This window comes from Zingiber officinale, chromosome 5A (genome assembly GCF_018446385.1).
Source record: "Zingiber officinale cultivar Zhangliang chromosome 5A, Zo_v1.1, whole genome shotgun sequence".
Lineage (NCBI taxonomy): Eukaryota > Viridiplantae > Streptophyta > Magnoliopsida > Zingiberales > Zingiberaceae > Zingiber > Zingiber officinale.
In genome coordinates this window covers 148,171,182-148,188,520 of record NC_055994.1, presented here as the reverse complement: position 1 = coordinate 148,188,520, position 17,339 = coordinate 148,171,182, and the positions used below count along the sequence as shown (strand labels likewise).

At 37.2% G+C, this 17,339-nt stretch overlaps 3 protein-coding genes across 5 annotated transcripts; all 3 read right to left on the bottom strand.

Moving 5' to 3' along the window:
• Window positions 1-5,380: 5,380 nt before the first annotated feature.
• On the bottom strand, window positions 5,381-6,811 carry LOC121983373 (nudix hydrolase 17, mitochondrial-like). The gene is made up of 5 exons (XM_042536314.1): window positions 6,548-6,811; window positions 6,234-6,321; window positions 6,046-6,129; window positions 5,839-5,955; window positions 5,381-5,754 (listed from the first exon to the last, which is right to left on the bottom strand). Exons 1-5 carry the CDS (start codon window positions 6,721-6,723, stop codon window positions 5,602-5,604), a joined length of 618 nt encoding a protein of 205 aa, XP_042392248.1. The 5' UTR covers window positions 6,724-6,811; the 3' UTR covers window positions 5,381-5,601.
• Window positions 6,812-10,239: 3,428 nt separating this feature from the next.
• On the bottom strand, window positions 10,240-14,943 carry LOC121982367 (THO complex subunit 4D-like). 3 transcript variants are annotated; one of them, XM_042535388.1, is made up of 7 exons: window positions 14,723-14,943; window positions 14,073-14,314; window positions 13,315-13,458; window positions 13,147-13,215; window positions 11,907-12,088; window positions 11,435-11,482; window positions 10,240-10,755 (listed from the first exon to the last, which is right to left on the bottom strand). In XM_042535388.1, exons 2-7 carry the CDS (start codon window positions 14,277-14,279, stop codon window positions 10,566-10,568), a joined length of 840 nt encoding a protein of 279 aa, XP_042391322.1. In that variant the 5' UTR covers window positions 14,280-14,314; window positions 14,723-14,943; the 3' UTR covers window positions 10,240-10,565. The 3 variants fall into 3 exon arrangements, with proteins under 3 accessions (XP_042391322.1, XP_042391321.1, XP_042391323.1); XM_042535387.1 differs by having other exon boundaries at window positions 14,073-14,320; window positions 14,723-14,942; XM_042535389.1 differs by lacking the exon at window positions 14,723-14,943 and adding an exon at window positions 14,518-14,638 and having other exon boundaries at window positions 14,073-14,320.
• A 30-nt stretch (window positions 14,944-14,973) lies between these two features.
• On the bottom strand, window positions 14,974-16,470 carry LOC121982366 (putative clathrin assembly protein At1g25240). Its single transcript, XM_042535386.1, has one exon. It carries the CDS (start codon window positions 16,271-16,273, stop codon window positions 15,134-15,136), a length of 1,140 nt encoding a protein of 379 aa, XP_042391320.1. The 5' UTR covers window positions 16,274-16,470; the 3' UTR covers window positions 14,974-15,133.
• Between the last annotated feature and the right edge of the window lie 869 nt (window positions 16,471-17,339).

Here is a 17,339-nt window from a genome sequence, read left to right as displayed (position 1 = left end):
ACGAGCAAGTGGGAGAGTGGCTAGGACATGTTTTGAAAACATGAGCCGACATGCTGGAAGTGTACGGTACGATCATCTCTACTTTCCTTCAAATGCTCGTATAGTCGAGTGGAGGTACGCAGTGATTTTTCTACTAATTAGTTATATTGTTCTATTTAGTTCTTATTCTCTTCTCTGCACCTCACGTAACTCGGTCGCCAAAAGGTTTCATTAAAGTCTGTCTTAACCTCTCTCCTAATTTTACTTTGTGATCGCAATCTTCTTGCTCATCCGTCTATCATACTAAAGCTCCGGATTCAACTTTAGCCGTCATCATTCCACCCGCCTTCGCCCACTGACACTCCTTTTTGCCGGGTTGACAACATGAACGGATATAGTATTTTAAGTTGGAATATATTAAATGATGAAAATAATTATTAAATATATTATATAATAATAATCTTTACAGATTTTTAAAATGTATCATCTATATTTAGTTGAAATGTGAAAAATAAAGAAGAAAAAAAAATAAAATTCAGTTTTGCAAAGATTTGAATTCAAAAGGTGTGTCAAAATAAAAATAAAATTTACCAGATCAATTTTACATACATTTTAAGTAGGAGTAAAATTATATATACTAATAAAATTTAAAAAATTTCTCTATAAAATTATGTCCAGTGACCCTCCTTTGTCCCTGGTTGACCGCGTATAACTATTAGTTTGTCTGATCAAAGATGAGTTCATCACTTGTCAATGGGATAGATCTAGGATTTTAAATTTTTGAGAGAAAGTCGTATATTAAGTGACGAAAATAATTATTAAATGCATTATATAATAATAACCTCTCTAAATTTTCAAAATGCATAATTTATATTTAGTTGACATGTGAAAAATAAAAGAAAAAAAATTAAAATTCAGTCCCCAAGAGGTGTGTTAAAATTAAAAGAAAACTTACCATTAGATCAACTATAAATGTATTTTAAATTAGGATAAAATTATATATATACTGATAAAATTTTAAAAATTTCTTTATAAAATTATGTTATTAAAAATTTTTGAGGGGTCGTGGTCCCCTCATAGTCTAATTGTTGTCAATTCAACAGAAGTCAACCCGATAAGGAAGCACATGACTAGAGATGACCCGACCTTCTTCAGATCTATATATGACTTGTTCGAAGCCTTTAAGAAGTCATTCCATCACCCGATCTGAATCAGATCAATTATCGAGGGATTAAAGTGTTTAAGTGTTTTTTTTTGTTTTTTTGGTTAAAAAAACATTAGAGAAAAGAATAAAATTTATATGGACACTCACAACACTCTATATGAATGTCAATTATCTTTTATTCAAATAAAATTATTATTATTATTATTATTATTATTATTATAACAAATTAAAAACAAAAGAATTTTGTTGCTATAAAAATTAAGAGAAGGAAAAAACTAACCATCTTATTATATTTTAAAATTGATACAAAGTATAAGATCTTATATAGTTAAGTTAAGAAACCCTAAACTCTATAAAAAAAAAAGGAAAAAGTTCAAATTTCCCTAAAAGCTATAAACAAATAAATATATAATCTAACATCCCCCTCAAACTCACGATGCTACAATTAGAAGCATTGAGAGTTTATTAGATAAGAAACGAAAACATGAAGCGGAATGTGCCTTCGTAAATATATCAACAATCTGTAGCTTTGAAGGAACAAAAGACAATGTGATGGTGTCAATTTGAAGATGGTGACGAGTAACGTGATAATCAATTTTAATATGTTTCATCCGCTCATAAAAAATTGAATTGTGTGTAATTTAAATAAAACTCTGATTATCACAATATAACGGAGTAGGCTGATGAAGAGAGACACTCATATCCGTAAACAACCAACGCAACCAAACTATTTCACAAGTAGTTGAGCTCATGACACATACTCAGCTTTTGTGGAAGATCTAGAAATAATATCTTGCTTTTTACTCTTCTAAGAAATGAGGGAATCACCAAGAAAAATGCAGAATCCAGTGGTAGATTTGAGATCCGTAGGATCACCAGCCCAATCTGCATCAGAGTATGCACGTAGCTCAAGAGATGAAGTAGAAGAAAATAAAAGACTTTGAAATTGAGTGCCCCGAAGATACCTGAGAATACGAAGAACAGCAGCCCAATGAGCTGTAGTTGGTGCAGCGACAAATTGACTAACCACATGAACAACATACGCAATATCTGGATGATTCACGGTGAGATAAATCAAACTTCTAACAATAATTCTGTACAAACTAGAATCTAGCAAAGGTGAGCCATCAGATGGAGAATATCGAGCATTAGTCTCAATAGAAGTATTAACAACTCTATTATCAATAAGACGAACATGCTCAAACAGATCAGATATATACTTTGACTGAGATAGAAGATAACCTTTCGGGGAATAAGCAACCTCAATGCCCAAAAAGTATCGTAGTATACTCAAGTCTTTCATAGCAAAACAATGAGCCAACCCAGACTTCAAGGAAGCAATTCCATCAGAATCATCACCAGTAATAATCATGTTATCAACATATAATGATAAAAGAATACGACCTGTACTCATACATTTGACAAACAATGCTGAATCATGATTACTAAGATGAAAATCAAACAAAGTAATCACTGTAGAGAACTTCTCAAACCAAACACGAGGTGCTTGTTTGAAACTATAAAGCGCTTTACGAAACCTGCAAACTTCACCAAGTTTGTGTGAAATAGTAGGAGGAGGTGTCATATAAACTTTTTCATGAAGATCACCATTTAGAAATGTATTTTTGACATCCATCTTAGATATTCTCCATCGACAAACAGAAGCAACAACAATCAGAGTACGAATGATTGTCATTTTTGCAACAGGAGCAAATGTTTTTTCATAATCCATGTCATACTCCTGAGAATAACCTTTAGCACCAAGATGAGCTTTGTATCGTTCAATAGATCTATTAGATTTAGTCTTGATCTTACATACCCAACGAGAACCAATAGTATGTTTTCTTGGTGGCAATGGAACAAAATCCCATGTATGACTCTGATGCAAAGCAGTTAGTTCCTCAGCCATAGCACTCTGCCAAAGTGTATTACAAACAACTTCTCTTAGGATTCAGGCTTAGAAAGACAATGAATAGATACAACAAATGAAGCAAAAAAACGAGAATAACAAGAGTAAGTAAAATCTGGTAGTTTAGTAGACTTACGAACACGAGTGGATTGACGACGGTGGAGAGAAGGATCATTCGCAACCTCAGGAGATAATTGGGTAATGACAGAAGGAGGAACATGTGAAGCGGATATCTCGGGAACCAAAGTACCAGATTCAGTTGAACTACCAATAGGATTTGTGGGAAAATCTTCCTCCATATTGGTATTGAAAGGATCAATGCAAAGCAGATCTGACTTTGTCATATTATGTGAACTAGCCGGAATAGAAAAAATGAAATATACTCAAGAAACACAACATGACGAAAGACATACAATTTTTGACTAACAGGATCAAAGCAACGATATCCTTTTTGACTAACACCATAACCCAGAAAGACACAAAGAGCAGACCGAGAGGCTAACTTATTACGCTCTGCATGTGGACGAAGGTCAAAGCAAGTACAATCAAAAACACGCAAAGAGGAATAGACATGAGCATATCTATATAATTTTTCAAAATGTGACAAACCTAAATTGTGTGAGGTTGGAATTCTATTAATGACATGAGCAGCAGTAAGGATTGCTTCCCCTAAAAGGCACTAGGAACACTGGCAGACAATAAAAATGAATGAGCTGTTTCAACAAGATGTTTATGTTTTCGTTCAGCGACGCCATTTTGTCCAAGAGTATTTGTACACGAGGTTTGATGAATAGTACCATCAGAAACAAGTAAATATAAAAATTGATTCGAAGTGTATTCACCCCCCAAATCACAACAAAAACACTTTATGACACTAGAATGTTGAGTTTTCATAAGAACTCTAAAGTTGTTGAAAATTTTAAGATAATCAGACCTGTGTTTCATAAGATAGACCCAAGAGTAACGAGTGCAATCATAAATAAACAAAACATAATACCTTGACCTCCCCTTTTGTAGGAATAGGAGAGGGCCCCCATACATCAGAATGGATAAAATCAAATGGAGCAGAAGAAAAAGAAAAACTTATAGAAAATGGTAAAACCGAAAATTTAGCTAGTTTACAACCACTGCAACCAGAAATATCAAAATTTTTTAAAGGTCATAATGCTTCTGTAGAGGCTAAAACTACAAACGAGGTGCTGAAACATTACCTAAGCGAGAGTGCTACAAATAAAAATCAGAAGATGAATGACTCAGATGAAAAGACGATAAATCCACACTCGAAACTACAATTTCTGGTAATTTGAATTGATCTAAAGCATAAAGTTCTCCTTACTTATGACATGCCCCAATCATCCTCTGATATTACGAATCTTGAACATAACGATTGGATGAAAAAAAAAAGAAACTAGGTATCCAAACTCACATAATTGACTAACTGAAATAAGATTTAAAGTAAGACTCGGAATATAATAAACATTAGTAAGAGATAAAAAAGATGTAACAATTGAACCAACACCTACTAATGACATAGGAGTACCATCAGCAGTCACAATAGATATAGATGAACTGGGAGAAAAAGAAACAAAAAATGATAAATTGGATGACATATGGTGGAAAGCACTAGAGTCCAAAATCCACAAGGATGAAGATATATCTAAAATACCAGACAACGATAAACCTATATAAGAGGAAGTTGACATGGCAGAAGACTGTGAAGCAAGGAACTGTTAAAATTGCTCAAACATATATGAATTAGATTTCCATGAAGCATCTGCATGACCAGATATGATGACAGAACGAATAATTTTCAGAATAACCAAACTGTAAAGATACACATTTGTATAATCCGTAAAAAACTGATGTCAGGATGACCCGTGGTCACACAAAGAATCGAAATCGGCAACTTTGGACTTCAATATCGAAATCGATAGAAAAGAGTGTTGGCGTCGAAATTGACAGCACAGGACATCGGTATTGAAATCGACAGAAAATATTGTCGGCGCTGAAATCGACAGAAAATAATGTCGATGCTGAAATTGACAAAAAATAGATGTCGACGTCAAAATCAATAGCAACAAGACAGAAAATCGATGTCGATGCCGAAATCAATAACAACAGTAGGAGACGACGACGACAACAGGAAGGAATAACAGTGCGTGGTAGAAAAAATTAGATTAGAGAAGGAGAACCGCTCTGATACTATGTAAAAATTAAGAAAAGGAAAAAACTAACCATCTTATTAAATCTTAAAATTGATACAAAGTATAAAATCTTATATAATTAAGTTAAGAAATCCTAAACTCTATTAAAAAAAAAAGTCCAAATTTCTTTAAAAAATTATAAACAAATAAATATATAATCTAGCCTTGCTACCCTAGTGGAAAGTGCATGTTAATCCTTTGCACCTCAATTTTCCTCCAATTCAATCCGAAGGAGAAATGCGATTCCCCTCTCTCGTTCAAAATGAGTATTAATGTATAAAAAAAAAGAAAGAAAGAAGAAAAAAAATCTTTCAACTCCAGCAACATCTCCAATTCCAGTGTGTTTACAGTGAAGAATTGACTGTCAGTGCTGTCAAACCTCCTCCTCCTCCTCTTGGCTCTTGCCTACTTCCACTCGAGACGAGCTCTTCCAATCTCTCCAATGCTTCTCTCATCCATGGATGCTTGCAGACTTGCCTTGCTTCAGCCACCGTCACCTGCATGCCATATTGAATCGACTTCACATTCAGATAACTCAAGCTTCATTTTCCCTCTCTTTTTCTCGAAGGATTTCTACTCACCCATTTGCGTTCTCTCCTGCTCATTTCAGGCCATTGCTGCAGCACCTCGGTCGCTCTCATGGCGAACATGTAGTGGACCTTGTCTCGGTCCTCGCTGAGCCACTTGCCGAGCTCACCCTGTTTTATCGGTTTATCGATTAGGGCAGGGCCTTGATGGTGATTGTGATGATAGCCGAGACAAACACAGCTAGCTAAGAAGCTCCTCACCTCGAAGTTTCCTGTCACACCCGCTTCCTCAAAGGCTTCTCTGGCAGCTGCTGCCGGTAGAGTTTCATCGAGCTCCCAACCGCCCTGTCGAAGTCGATATCAGTTTTAATATCACAAACAAGCAATCACGAACGAAAGAATAAGAATGAGATGAATCAGTTTGATATAGAAAAATGAAAAAAAGTTACCTTTGGGAACATGAGTTCAGGTCCTTTCTGAGAACTTATGACGAGCACCTCAAGGGCTTGGTCGATCTTGAACTTGTAAGGAATGCATCTGCTCCAGCAAAATCAAACGATCCCCAATGAGTTAAAATACAACTAAAAGAAGCATTTTTGGGGGCCAAAATTGAACTAGGGTTCTTTCCCCAGAACTAGCAAGATTGCATTTTTTTTTTTTTTTTGGAACTCGAGTTCTTCGAATCAGCCCCATCGAACGGAAAGATGAAAATCCCAATCGAAGTCGCGAGCTCGGTAGAACATCTAGAAGATCGAAAACGCACCCGACGACGAGCCGGCGGCCGGCCCGGTAGCGCTGTAGGCTCCTCCCGTGGCGAGAGACCAAAGCAACCATCTTTCGGCGATGAAGCAGCGGATCGATATACAAAAAGGGGGAAGTGAGGGGAAGAGAGAGAGAGAGAGAAGCGGCTCCTTTGCCGTGGTAATCGCTTGCTATCATCCGATTGCAGAATCCAGCGACGAAGTGGAGTTGTCGAGGGATTGGGAGGAGGAGTTGGGATTCAGTGGGATTGGAATCGGAGAAGAGGATGGATCGATTTATAGAGGGGAAGATGAAGATCCATGGAATAGCGTTGACTGATAGGGATCTGCGACTCTGCGTCGCTGCTTGTTCTTCGTTGTTTCTTTCCCCGTCATTTTTGTTTGAAAAGTAGCAAAGCGCGTTCACAATCAAATTACCTGTAAAAATTAAATTTTAATATTATATATTATAGAGAGAGAGAGAGATTTGGTACGCTAAGCGATGTTTTATGCGCGACCATGAGCGAAATTGTACGTGGGCTATCTGACGCGGTCAAAACCTAATTTTTTAATCTCTTCCATTTGCATGCAATAACTTCTCTCTTTTTCTTTTTAAATTAAATAATATTTTAATTAAAATGATATTTTATCTTCTCTCTCCTATTATTACATGTAAAAGATTATTGTGATAGTGATGATACAATGTTTTAGCAGCTATTGCATAATAACTACTACAAGTTGTAGCAGCTACTACATAGTAGCTGCTACAACGGTGCAGTAGTTGTTACAATAGTATAGTAGCTACTACAACGGTGCAGAAGCTGCTACAACGGTGCAGAAGCTGTTACAACGGTGTAATAGCTGCTACAACGGTGCAGAAGTTGCTACAACGGTGCAGTAGAAACTATTACCATGGTGCAGTAGTTGCTACAACGGTGTAAAAGCTGCTACAACAGTACAATAACTACTATAATAATACAGTAGCTGGTACAACATAGTAGCTACATAATGACACTGCTATACGTTATAACAACTACTATACAGAAGCTGCTATAACGTGTAGCAACTATTGTGTAGTAGCTGCTACTATGTTGTAGCAGCTACATCACCTTTAAAAATTAGCAGCACAGTGATTGTTGCATGCAATCAAATGAGAAAGAAACGAGAATTTTATAGTTGTTACATGCAGATAAGAGAGAAAAGTTGTTGCATGCAGATGAGAGAGATTAAAAAAAATATTTTGGTCGAGTCAGATAGCCCACGTCAGATTTTGCTTACGATCGCGCACAGTGTCACTTAACATATTAAATCTCCCTATATATATATATATATATATATATATATATATATATATATATATATATATATATATAGAAGTATATCACGTTGCACAACCCTTTTGTGTGTGTATCAGTCCTGTGTAAGTATGGGTACTTGCCCACGTGATAGGAGTCAGTCAACATTCTTTTACACCTTCCATGTGGATAGGTGCCCACCACAATCATGCATAATGACTGTGTAGTATGACTCCACCCTGATAGCAAAAGACGAATATGTTCACCTCCAACGCCCTTGTTAATTCGTCTCAGGGTTAACACGGAGGAGGTAAACCATAGATAACTATTAACCTTAGGAATAATAATTAACAGACTTCACCTATATATATATATATATATATATATGTGTGTGTGTTGTGTTAGTTAGGCCATTCATAGCTACATGGAACCATCCCTTTTTTTTCTTTGCTATTAAAATAATTTTTTAGTTTATTTTAAAGGAATTGCTCAAAAGTAATTTTTTTAGTAGAATTCATTAAAAAATTATTAAAAGATTTTTTTAATAGTAAAGAGGTGTAAGATTTTAAATTTTGATGTGGCATTGATATAGTATTAAGGAGCTCATGGAAAAATTCTATAACTATAAATGTTCTTTTATTACTAACATAGTCGTGCGCTATTGTGAGCACCTATCAATATGGTAGGTGTCAGTCAACCTTGTTTGACACTTGCAACATGGGTAGGTACCCACAGTCACGCACGACTAAGGATGTAAATGAGTCGAACTGAGCCGAACAATATTAGGCTCGAGCTCGGCTCGTTTAAGTTATATTCGGGCTTGAGTTCGAATCAAACTTTTATTACAAGGCTCGAGCTCGGCTCGATTTAGAATTATCAAGCTCGCGAACAGTTCGAGCTCGGCTCGTTATTAGCTCGATTATCATAGTTAACGAGCCTAATTCGTTAAGCGAGCTCAGACTCATTTTCGGACTCATTTTAGAGTTCGTTTTTTTTTACTCGTTTTAAAGCTCGTTTTAAGGTTCGTTTTAGAACTCGTTTTTTGATTCGTTTTAGAGCTCGTTTTTTGGCTCGATTTAAGGCTCATTTTTTGGCTCGTGAGCCTACAAACGAACATGTTCGCGGGCTCACGAACCAAATATCCTTAAGCTCGAGCTTGGCTCGATAAAACTGTCGAGCTCGAAATCGAGCTCGATCTCGGCTCAAAATCGAGCTCGATCTCGGCTTGATAAGATTAACGAACGAGCTTTTTATCGAATCGACCTCCGAATAACTCGCGAACCGTTTGGTTCATTTACATCCCTACGCACGACTGTCAATGCATGTGGAGCGTGTAATATAACTTCACCCTATATACACCTGCCACGTGGGCAAGGTGTCTACGATGGCACACACAAGGGTGTGCAGTATAAGACACCACACACACACACACATATATATATATATATATATATATATATATATATATAGGGTGAAGTTATGTAGCACGCCTAGCGTGCGTAAGGATGCAAATGAATCAAGCTTATTCATGAGCTTTCTGAGCTGACTCTCAAAATATTCAATTTATATTCTAAATTATTAAATTTGAACATATTCGATAATTTTTTTGCTGAATTTGAACATATAATATTTTATTTAATTGTTCATGATCTCCTTATGAGCTGAACTTGTATCAAATTATACTTACTTTTATATAATTTTAATTTAAATATATTTAAATTAAAGTTCAAATAATTTGAATCGAATTCAAATTAAATCATTTTGAATTATACTTCGAATACGTTTGAATCGAGATTCGAACCATTAGAATTAAACTCAAACTTGAATTTTGTTTTGAATCAAGTTGAAATTAAAAGTATTTATATTTTTAAATTTCAAATATTATATATATATTTCAAACTCAAACTCAAATATTAATATTTTTATATTATTTATTTTTCATATTATTTAACTATGCGTTCACACCTCTACTCGTGCGCGACTATGGGTACCTGCTCACATGGCATGTTCCGATCAACGTTTGTATACGAGACCGGTTGACCCTGGGTATATAGATTTGCTCGATCAACATATGTGTACTTGTGGGAAATACTAGATTATTATCTACCCTTTACTTAAAAATTAAAATGCAATTAATTAGTCAATAAATAATCCATTAATTTGACCAACGCAGATATTGCTAAATTCTAGTGTGCATAGACTAATTAACTGACGTCATCTGTGTGAACATATAATTTTCTGAGAAGAAAACTTTCAGGAAATTTTTATTGGGTACATTAATTCAAAGTCAATAAGGAATATATTCACATTTGAGACTATGTAAACATACATATTATATTAATCATGTACATATTTATACATATTACGTAAATTTCCAATCATAAAATTCATTTTCAACAAAGACTGATCAAAATCAATTCTAGAAACATGAGTGAAAATGATGCATTTAATGGTTAGAAAAACATTGATAAATATCACAAAATCTCACACACAAAAAAACAGCCCGAAACTACCGTCAGTGTAGAATCCTTATAAAAGACCAAACCACATTGAATATAATTCTATCGTATGCAACCTTATGTTACATTTTGGATCTTCTGCAAATAGATCGTCCAAGTTGAGGTATATATCATGAAGCTCCTCAGTCCCCCGAATGTTATCAGTTTTGTGGCTCGGATCCTTGCTGCAAGGATCAAAATACAAGGTATAGGAGAACATGCTGTCGCACTTCAAATATGTTCTATTATCATCTATTCATTAAGCGGTAACTTTCCAGTTCCTTGTCTAATTCATTGGCAGACTTCTCAAAGCTTTGCTGCCCTCCATGACCATGACCTCGACCACGGCCACGTGTAGCCCTAGTACCACGGCCCCGGCCACTGCCTCTGAAACTTCCACGACCTCGACCACGTTGAAAGCCACCACCCCGATTTATCCTGCTTGAGGTGAAACAAGTTAGGAAGTTAGACCATATCTGTGACATGACAACCTTTTAGCTGGATAATACGATAACATTAGCCTCTGTAGAAGCTTGTTTCTGATTTAATGTGAAGATTTCACTCGCTTATCCATAATAAGTAGACTTCAAAAATAAATGGGAGTTCGATTTTCCTCGTTCAAGTTTATCCTTATTGAGGAGCCAAACTGATGTTTCATTCATTTTGAATCATTTTATGTGTTTAGGAAATATGAGAGTTTATTCGAAGAGTTTTTCATTGAGAGGCAAAAAGAGAGGGTAGATGCACCATATTGGGAAAAGAGGATCTAATCTTCTTCCTTCTCTAGCGACCAAGACATGCTCAAGAGTCCTAGCCATGCTTAAATGAAGGATAAATTCAAGGAAACAGATGACTGAGGTTGGATCCTAGATTCCCTCTCATTGGAATATACAGTTTTAATTGTTGTCCTTGATTTTCTTTATAGATAGAATCCTAGTCGATTCCTTTGATTTATGACTTCTATAATCCATTTGGGAGGTGATAATGAAATGCAAATTCTTTGATTTAAGAAGATAATTCCATGAGAAAAATCAGTTAAAAGTCGATAACATCCTTAATGTTAACATATTTTCAACATATATTTCTAAACAATATAAATATGCTTGGATACGCTTACCCAGAAGCATGATTAAAAGAACGCGAACCACCTTGAGCTACTTGTGGCCTGAAAAGAGAAATTGTCAGCTTTAGCTTCCAGTCAATGAGTAATTCAAAATTGGCTACAGACAAATATGTGGCCATTAAAAGTGGATGATAATATATGCTGAAAATTAGGAGCTAGATAGTCAAAAGTTTTGACAAAAACCCCAACAAAATTCACATAGATAGGCAAGGAACAACTAAAATAGCAATAATATGAAAGTTAGAGAACAATTAAAGATTTCAGGATTCAGATTTCATCTTTGAGTGTATATATTTTTTACACATTTTTGGCGAACAAGAAAGTTTTTTCAAAAATGGATCCTAGCAAAAACAACTGTATTTGGCATGAAAGGTTTCTCCTGAGAAAACCTACGACCTGGAAATTTAATGAAGCAATAGTTTCAAATATAGGCATTAGAAAATAAGATACAGAAAATATTACTTACGTTACCATAACTGTCCTCCCCCTACCATAGGGAACACCTGCAACGTTCACACGAGTCATAGGCAAGCCTAAAGCACCAATAACTTCTACTTTCATAGGCTTTCCGTCGAGCTGCACATTGTTGTAACGTTTTAGAGCAGCTATTGCATCGCTTCTCCTTGTGTATACAACCTCAGCCGAACCCTGCCAATAAATTTGAATATCTAAATACATGACAAGAAAATTGAGAAGATCGCACAAAAAACAATTTGCACTTACAATAAGAGTAGAGACCCTTAAGGAATTATTCCAAGTTCAAACTAGTGTCAGCAATAGTTGATGATAAAAAGGCAACAAAATCACATGTATCCAATATTGCACAATTTTGTAGCTTTAATGAAACCAGTTCTTTTTATCATGAAGTGCGCATAAACTAATTCAAATGTAGTAAGTATGATACTTCAGAACTCAGCAATTAACTTTCTCACTCGTTGATTGAGAAAAAAGATATCCTAAAAACTGTTCTCAAGCATTTGATGTCTGAATAAGGCTAAACTCACAGAGCAACTTTATTCATCCAATAAAACTTTTAAAGGTTATATGAAGGAAGAAAAAAAAATATGTACAAGATATATAGTCCATTGAGAATATACTTCATCACTCTGAAAATGCATATCAAGGTGGACAGTACAATCCTCTTCATACGATCATCAATTATCAAATTTAACATAGTCAAAATTAACAGCTCAAATAAACCTGGAACAGGTCCAACAAGCTATGTTGAAAAGGAGGCGGTCCAGCTTTGCGACCACACTCAGCCTGCACTTGCCTTACACCAAGCTGGCTCATTAGCTAATTTTAACTTTATTATGTCAGCTTGGATATCAGGTTATTAGTATAACACGACACAAAATGTTCATCTGAGTGCTAGGTCTAGGGAAAAATAAACCATGCTTATGTAAGAAAAAGTATTTTTACTATCTAAAAGCCTGATTATGGAAGTTGTAAATTGAATATATGGAAATACAATTTTTGGAACACACAAAGAAAAAATGCACAATTATGAGGAGGCAAATATATTCTCAAAATATAGTGGAAAAAAAGCATGAAGACTAAATAAGGTGATTCATAATGTTCATTGATGAAATTCAGGTTTCGTTCTTATGAGAAATCACAAGTTGCAAGCAAAAATGGCCTAGCTCAGTGGAATGGTTAGAAAGAAATTTATAGTGTATAAAGAATAGGAAGCACAGGCAACCCACACTTGGTCGACCATTCCCATCATAATGAACAGAACAGCGCATTAGATCACCAACTTCGGAAAATAACTCCTGGATGAAAGTTGAAAATGGTTAATCAAAGAATAAAATAAGAACTACTCGAAGAATATCTGACTATCCAACAAGTAAAATAAGACAAAATCAGCTCACCCTTATATCTGCATTGGATATCCCATAATCTAGATTTGAAATGTAAAGTTTTGTGCCTGTTTGCACTCCTGAAGTGCCAGCTGCTTCTATGCTATCATCAAAGAGGTCACGTCTCCATGTCATGTCCTTTGTTCTACTGAAAGACTGATGATTGGAACCAAGCATCCAGATACAGGACAGACATGTTAGGGCATAAATCATAAAATTTGCTAGCGGAGTGCAATGCTTATTGAGATCATAGAAGAATGTAGAAGCTTTTATATAATTCCTGACCTCCTATGTATCTATCATAGAGTTCCATGTAAAAAATATATTGTTTATTCAAATTATAGTGTATGCTAAATGAAAAGTAAAGAGAACACAAAATGAAATAAAGATAGAGAAATCCACTGTAATAGCATATCATGCGTACTGACAAGGAATTGAAGCAGAGGAGTCCATCAGTATTGTATGAAAATAATAATCTACTGGCGAGAGTTCCGGGGATGAAATACGTCCATTTAAACATTTCAACCAAAACCCCAATGAACAGCATATGAACCGAGGAGTGAGAGCTTCACCATTCATGATTTGAAGTTCCAAATTTAGTAAAAGATGCCAGCTTAAAATTCGTCATTTATTAATTATGCGCAAACAAACAATAGGATGCAAAAGCCTCTCCAAATAATAAAATATCTTGTACCTCCCTTCCACATCTGGATTTCTAATGATTCAGGTTTTTGAACACGAGCAAAAAATATCAATAGTTTTGGGCTTGCCTTGGCAATTTTGTAGGGTGATGGGCGAGTCTTAACTCTCAGGAAGTCTCCATTAAACCTTCCCATTCCCCTTCCAAGAAAAGTGCCACCACCGCGGCTGCGAACTTGAACTTGCCCCTGGCCTCTCCCTCTCCATCTCCCTCTTCCTCTTTGACTAGAACTTCTTTTTATCAGATCATCCAGTGACATATCCAAAGATGTAGCCATGCAACAACTGTTACAAGCACCTTAAGCGCAACAATCTGTGCCTAAATGACAAATAAATAAATAATCAACTTTTCAGTTACAATAATGCAATGTACTTCTATAAAACATCAAATTTACCTCAAATACAAAAAACATAAAAAGGTAGATCGATCACATAAAAATATAAACATGAAAAAAACAACAAACAACTGAACTCAGAGGAAACCTTTGAAACCTACTAAAATCAGATAATTCGTACAGGTATCGTCTTTTTTCCCCCCAATCATTGAATTGGTTCGAGGCCATAACCGTAACCAGATTTGGCCTTCGCAGTGTTAATGAATTTATACAGCCAGCAGTTCCATTGACATCGACCAAATACCAAAAACGTCATGGGTCAAATTGTGCACTATTACCCCGATCAGAAACAATTTCACCTCCTAAAAATATAATAAAAGCAATACCTCCAAAGATCGATCCCTCAAGCTCGAACAACGATCACAAGGCGGACGATGCACTTTAGGAACTGGGAGAGGAGGACTAACAGAACCAAGTCGAGCGGAACAAAGAAGGATTCGAATGAACTGGGAGATGATGCTCGAAGATTTGCGAGACGGTGCGAAGGCGATGAAGAGCGAGGAAAGCGCTAGGGTTCCTGTTAATGTTTGAGATGGGCTTTATGCAGGAGAATTGCACCAGACCAATTGATAGCTTTCTGACAAAGTTTAATATGGGCTTTTTGGAAGACTACTGAATCGGCCCAATAGAGAAAAACTTATTGCGTTACTAAATTTATTTTATTTAACAAATTGTTACATGAGCCCCAAGAAAGCATGGCATCCGCGTAAATTATGGCATGTTCAAGGACAAATACGTCATATCAGCTCAATTAAATCGCCCATCAGTGCGGCGCTGGCGCCGGCATTGACCGCCAACGCCCACGAGATCGGCGGAGGCGAAGAGACTTTCCCAGAATTCGCCCACCGCTCACTATCGTCGAACACCACCCACCTCTGCGTGATCACAGTCCCGGAACGCCCCTCCTCTGCTTCCGCGTCTTCTTCGGCTTCTCCGCCTTCCTTCTCCTCCTCCGGAGAGACGCCCAGGAGGAGCCGCTCGAGCGCCGACATGTCCTCATCGGGAATGCTCTGCACCGGGGGAAGGTCTGCCGTGTTGAGGAGCCTGAGGGTGCGGCAGAGGTCGAAGTAGCTGGAAAGTTGCAAGCTTTGCTCCGCCGCTCGCCGCAGCATCCTCATCCCAATCTCTCCCCTCCGCTTTCTGGATTCTAGAGATCGAACGCTCGAACCGCGGACGCCGATGAGGAATCGCGAGATTCCGTCGCAGATGTTGCTGTAGACATCGAAGATTTCGATCACAACGCAGTCCATGGCCTCGAGAATGAGGCTCACCTCCATCCCGTCGGCGTAAGGGCGGATCTGCATCAGGAGGTTGAGGAGAGTCTGGAGGCGCTTTAGTTCCTCCAGATCGGCGTCGGCGGCCGAGTTTGTTTCGTCTTCCTCTTGTCCGGAATCGTGTTTATTAGGGGTTCTAATGGAGAAAACGGAGCGCTGGTCGAGGAAGCGGAAATAGGCGCGAACGAAGGCAGAGAAGCCGGAAGGCGAGGATCGGTCGCTGAAATCAGAGAGATCGAAATGGAGGCGGCCTAGGCGGTCGGGTGGGGGCGCGTCGTCGGAGCAGAGAAGGAGGCCGTGGGCGAGGAGGAGCGACTTAAGGGCGACGACCCAGGAACGGGTGCGGCTGGCGCGGCGGGAGAGCGACCACATCACGGGGCCGAGGAAGGACGACGGGGCGGCGCGCGCCCACGCAAAGACGCGCCCCGCGCTCTTGTAGTCCATCGAGCGGTCATCGTGGCTAGTGGCCCGGATGATCGCCGCCTCGATCTCTGGGCCGCCGCGGTGGCGACGGCGGCCGGTGACGATCCTCGTCAAGCAGAGGCTCTGGGCGTCTTTGGCAACTCCCGCCGCGCGACGCCACCACGCCTTGGGCGGCGCCATTGGGCGGGGTCCGCTCGCGGCCCGAAAGGTGGGATTTTTCCAGCCAAGTTTGAAACTTTTATCAATTCCACAACTGGACTAAGCTTCTTCAACCTTGTGATCGGTAGAATGGAAGGCGGGAAGAATGAGACAGCGCACGGGAGGAGCTCCGAGCGGCGCGGAGTAGGAGGAGGAGCGCAGCGAAGGGGCGGCCAAGAATAGCGCCTAATAACACGGCGTTGCCTTGGTCAACCTGTCTAAGACGGAATAAGCTTGAAATAGTAATAATAATAATAATAATAATAATAATAATAAGAAAAAAATAAGAAAAAATAAGTTCAAAATAATTTGTTTTGCTTTTACAAAATACAAATTGTAGGATAATTTATTTAGTTGTACGACTTGTTCTGAAAGAGAGTCGTCGCGTTAGTTGGGAAATGTAGAACAATTGGTAGAGATTTAAATTGTGAAGAGGTTTTTGCGATTTGTCAAAACGAACATTTGAATTAGTAGGAACTGATAAACAAAAGTGATCAACATTGTCCTGATTTAATAATTGTTCATCAATCGTGACAACAATATTACATATACTATTTTTATTATTTTGATTAAGAACGGGCCTCTTTTACTAATTAATTTGGTAAAATCTAAAATAAAATTATATTAATATTTTTTATTTTCACACTAAAATTAATTTAAGATTTATTAGTAATTTTTACAAATACATCAATCAAAGATCTATAATTCAAGATTCAGCTAAGGTATTATTAGAAATTTTTCTCATTAATCAAATCTAGAGTTCGATACTCAGTTGTAATGTATTATTGAAAAATTTTCTCATTAATCAATCATGATCTAAAGTTAGAGACTCAGCTATGACTTGTTAGAAAATATATTTTTTCCAACTTTTTAGCTAAGATCAAATATGATATTAAAATATTTTTTTTTATAAAGTGGAGTTTGTTACAGTAGATTACTGTTGGGATTCATGAAAGTTACCCAAGCATTACACTATTGCATGGATTTGATATACCCTTGCCTAATTTATGGACGGTTTTTGACTAAAGATTAAGTGTAATATTTATTC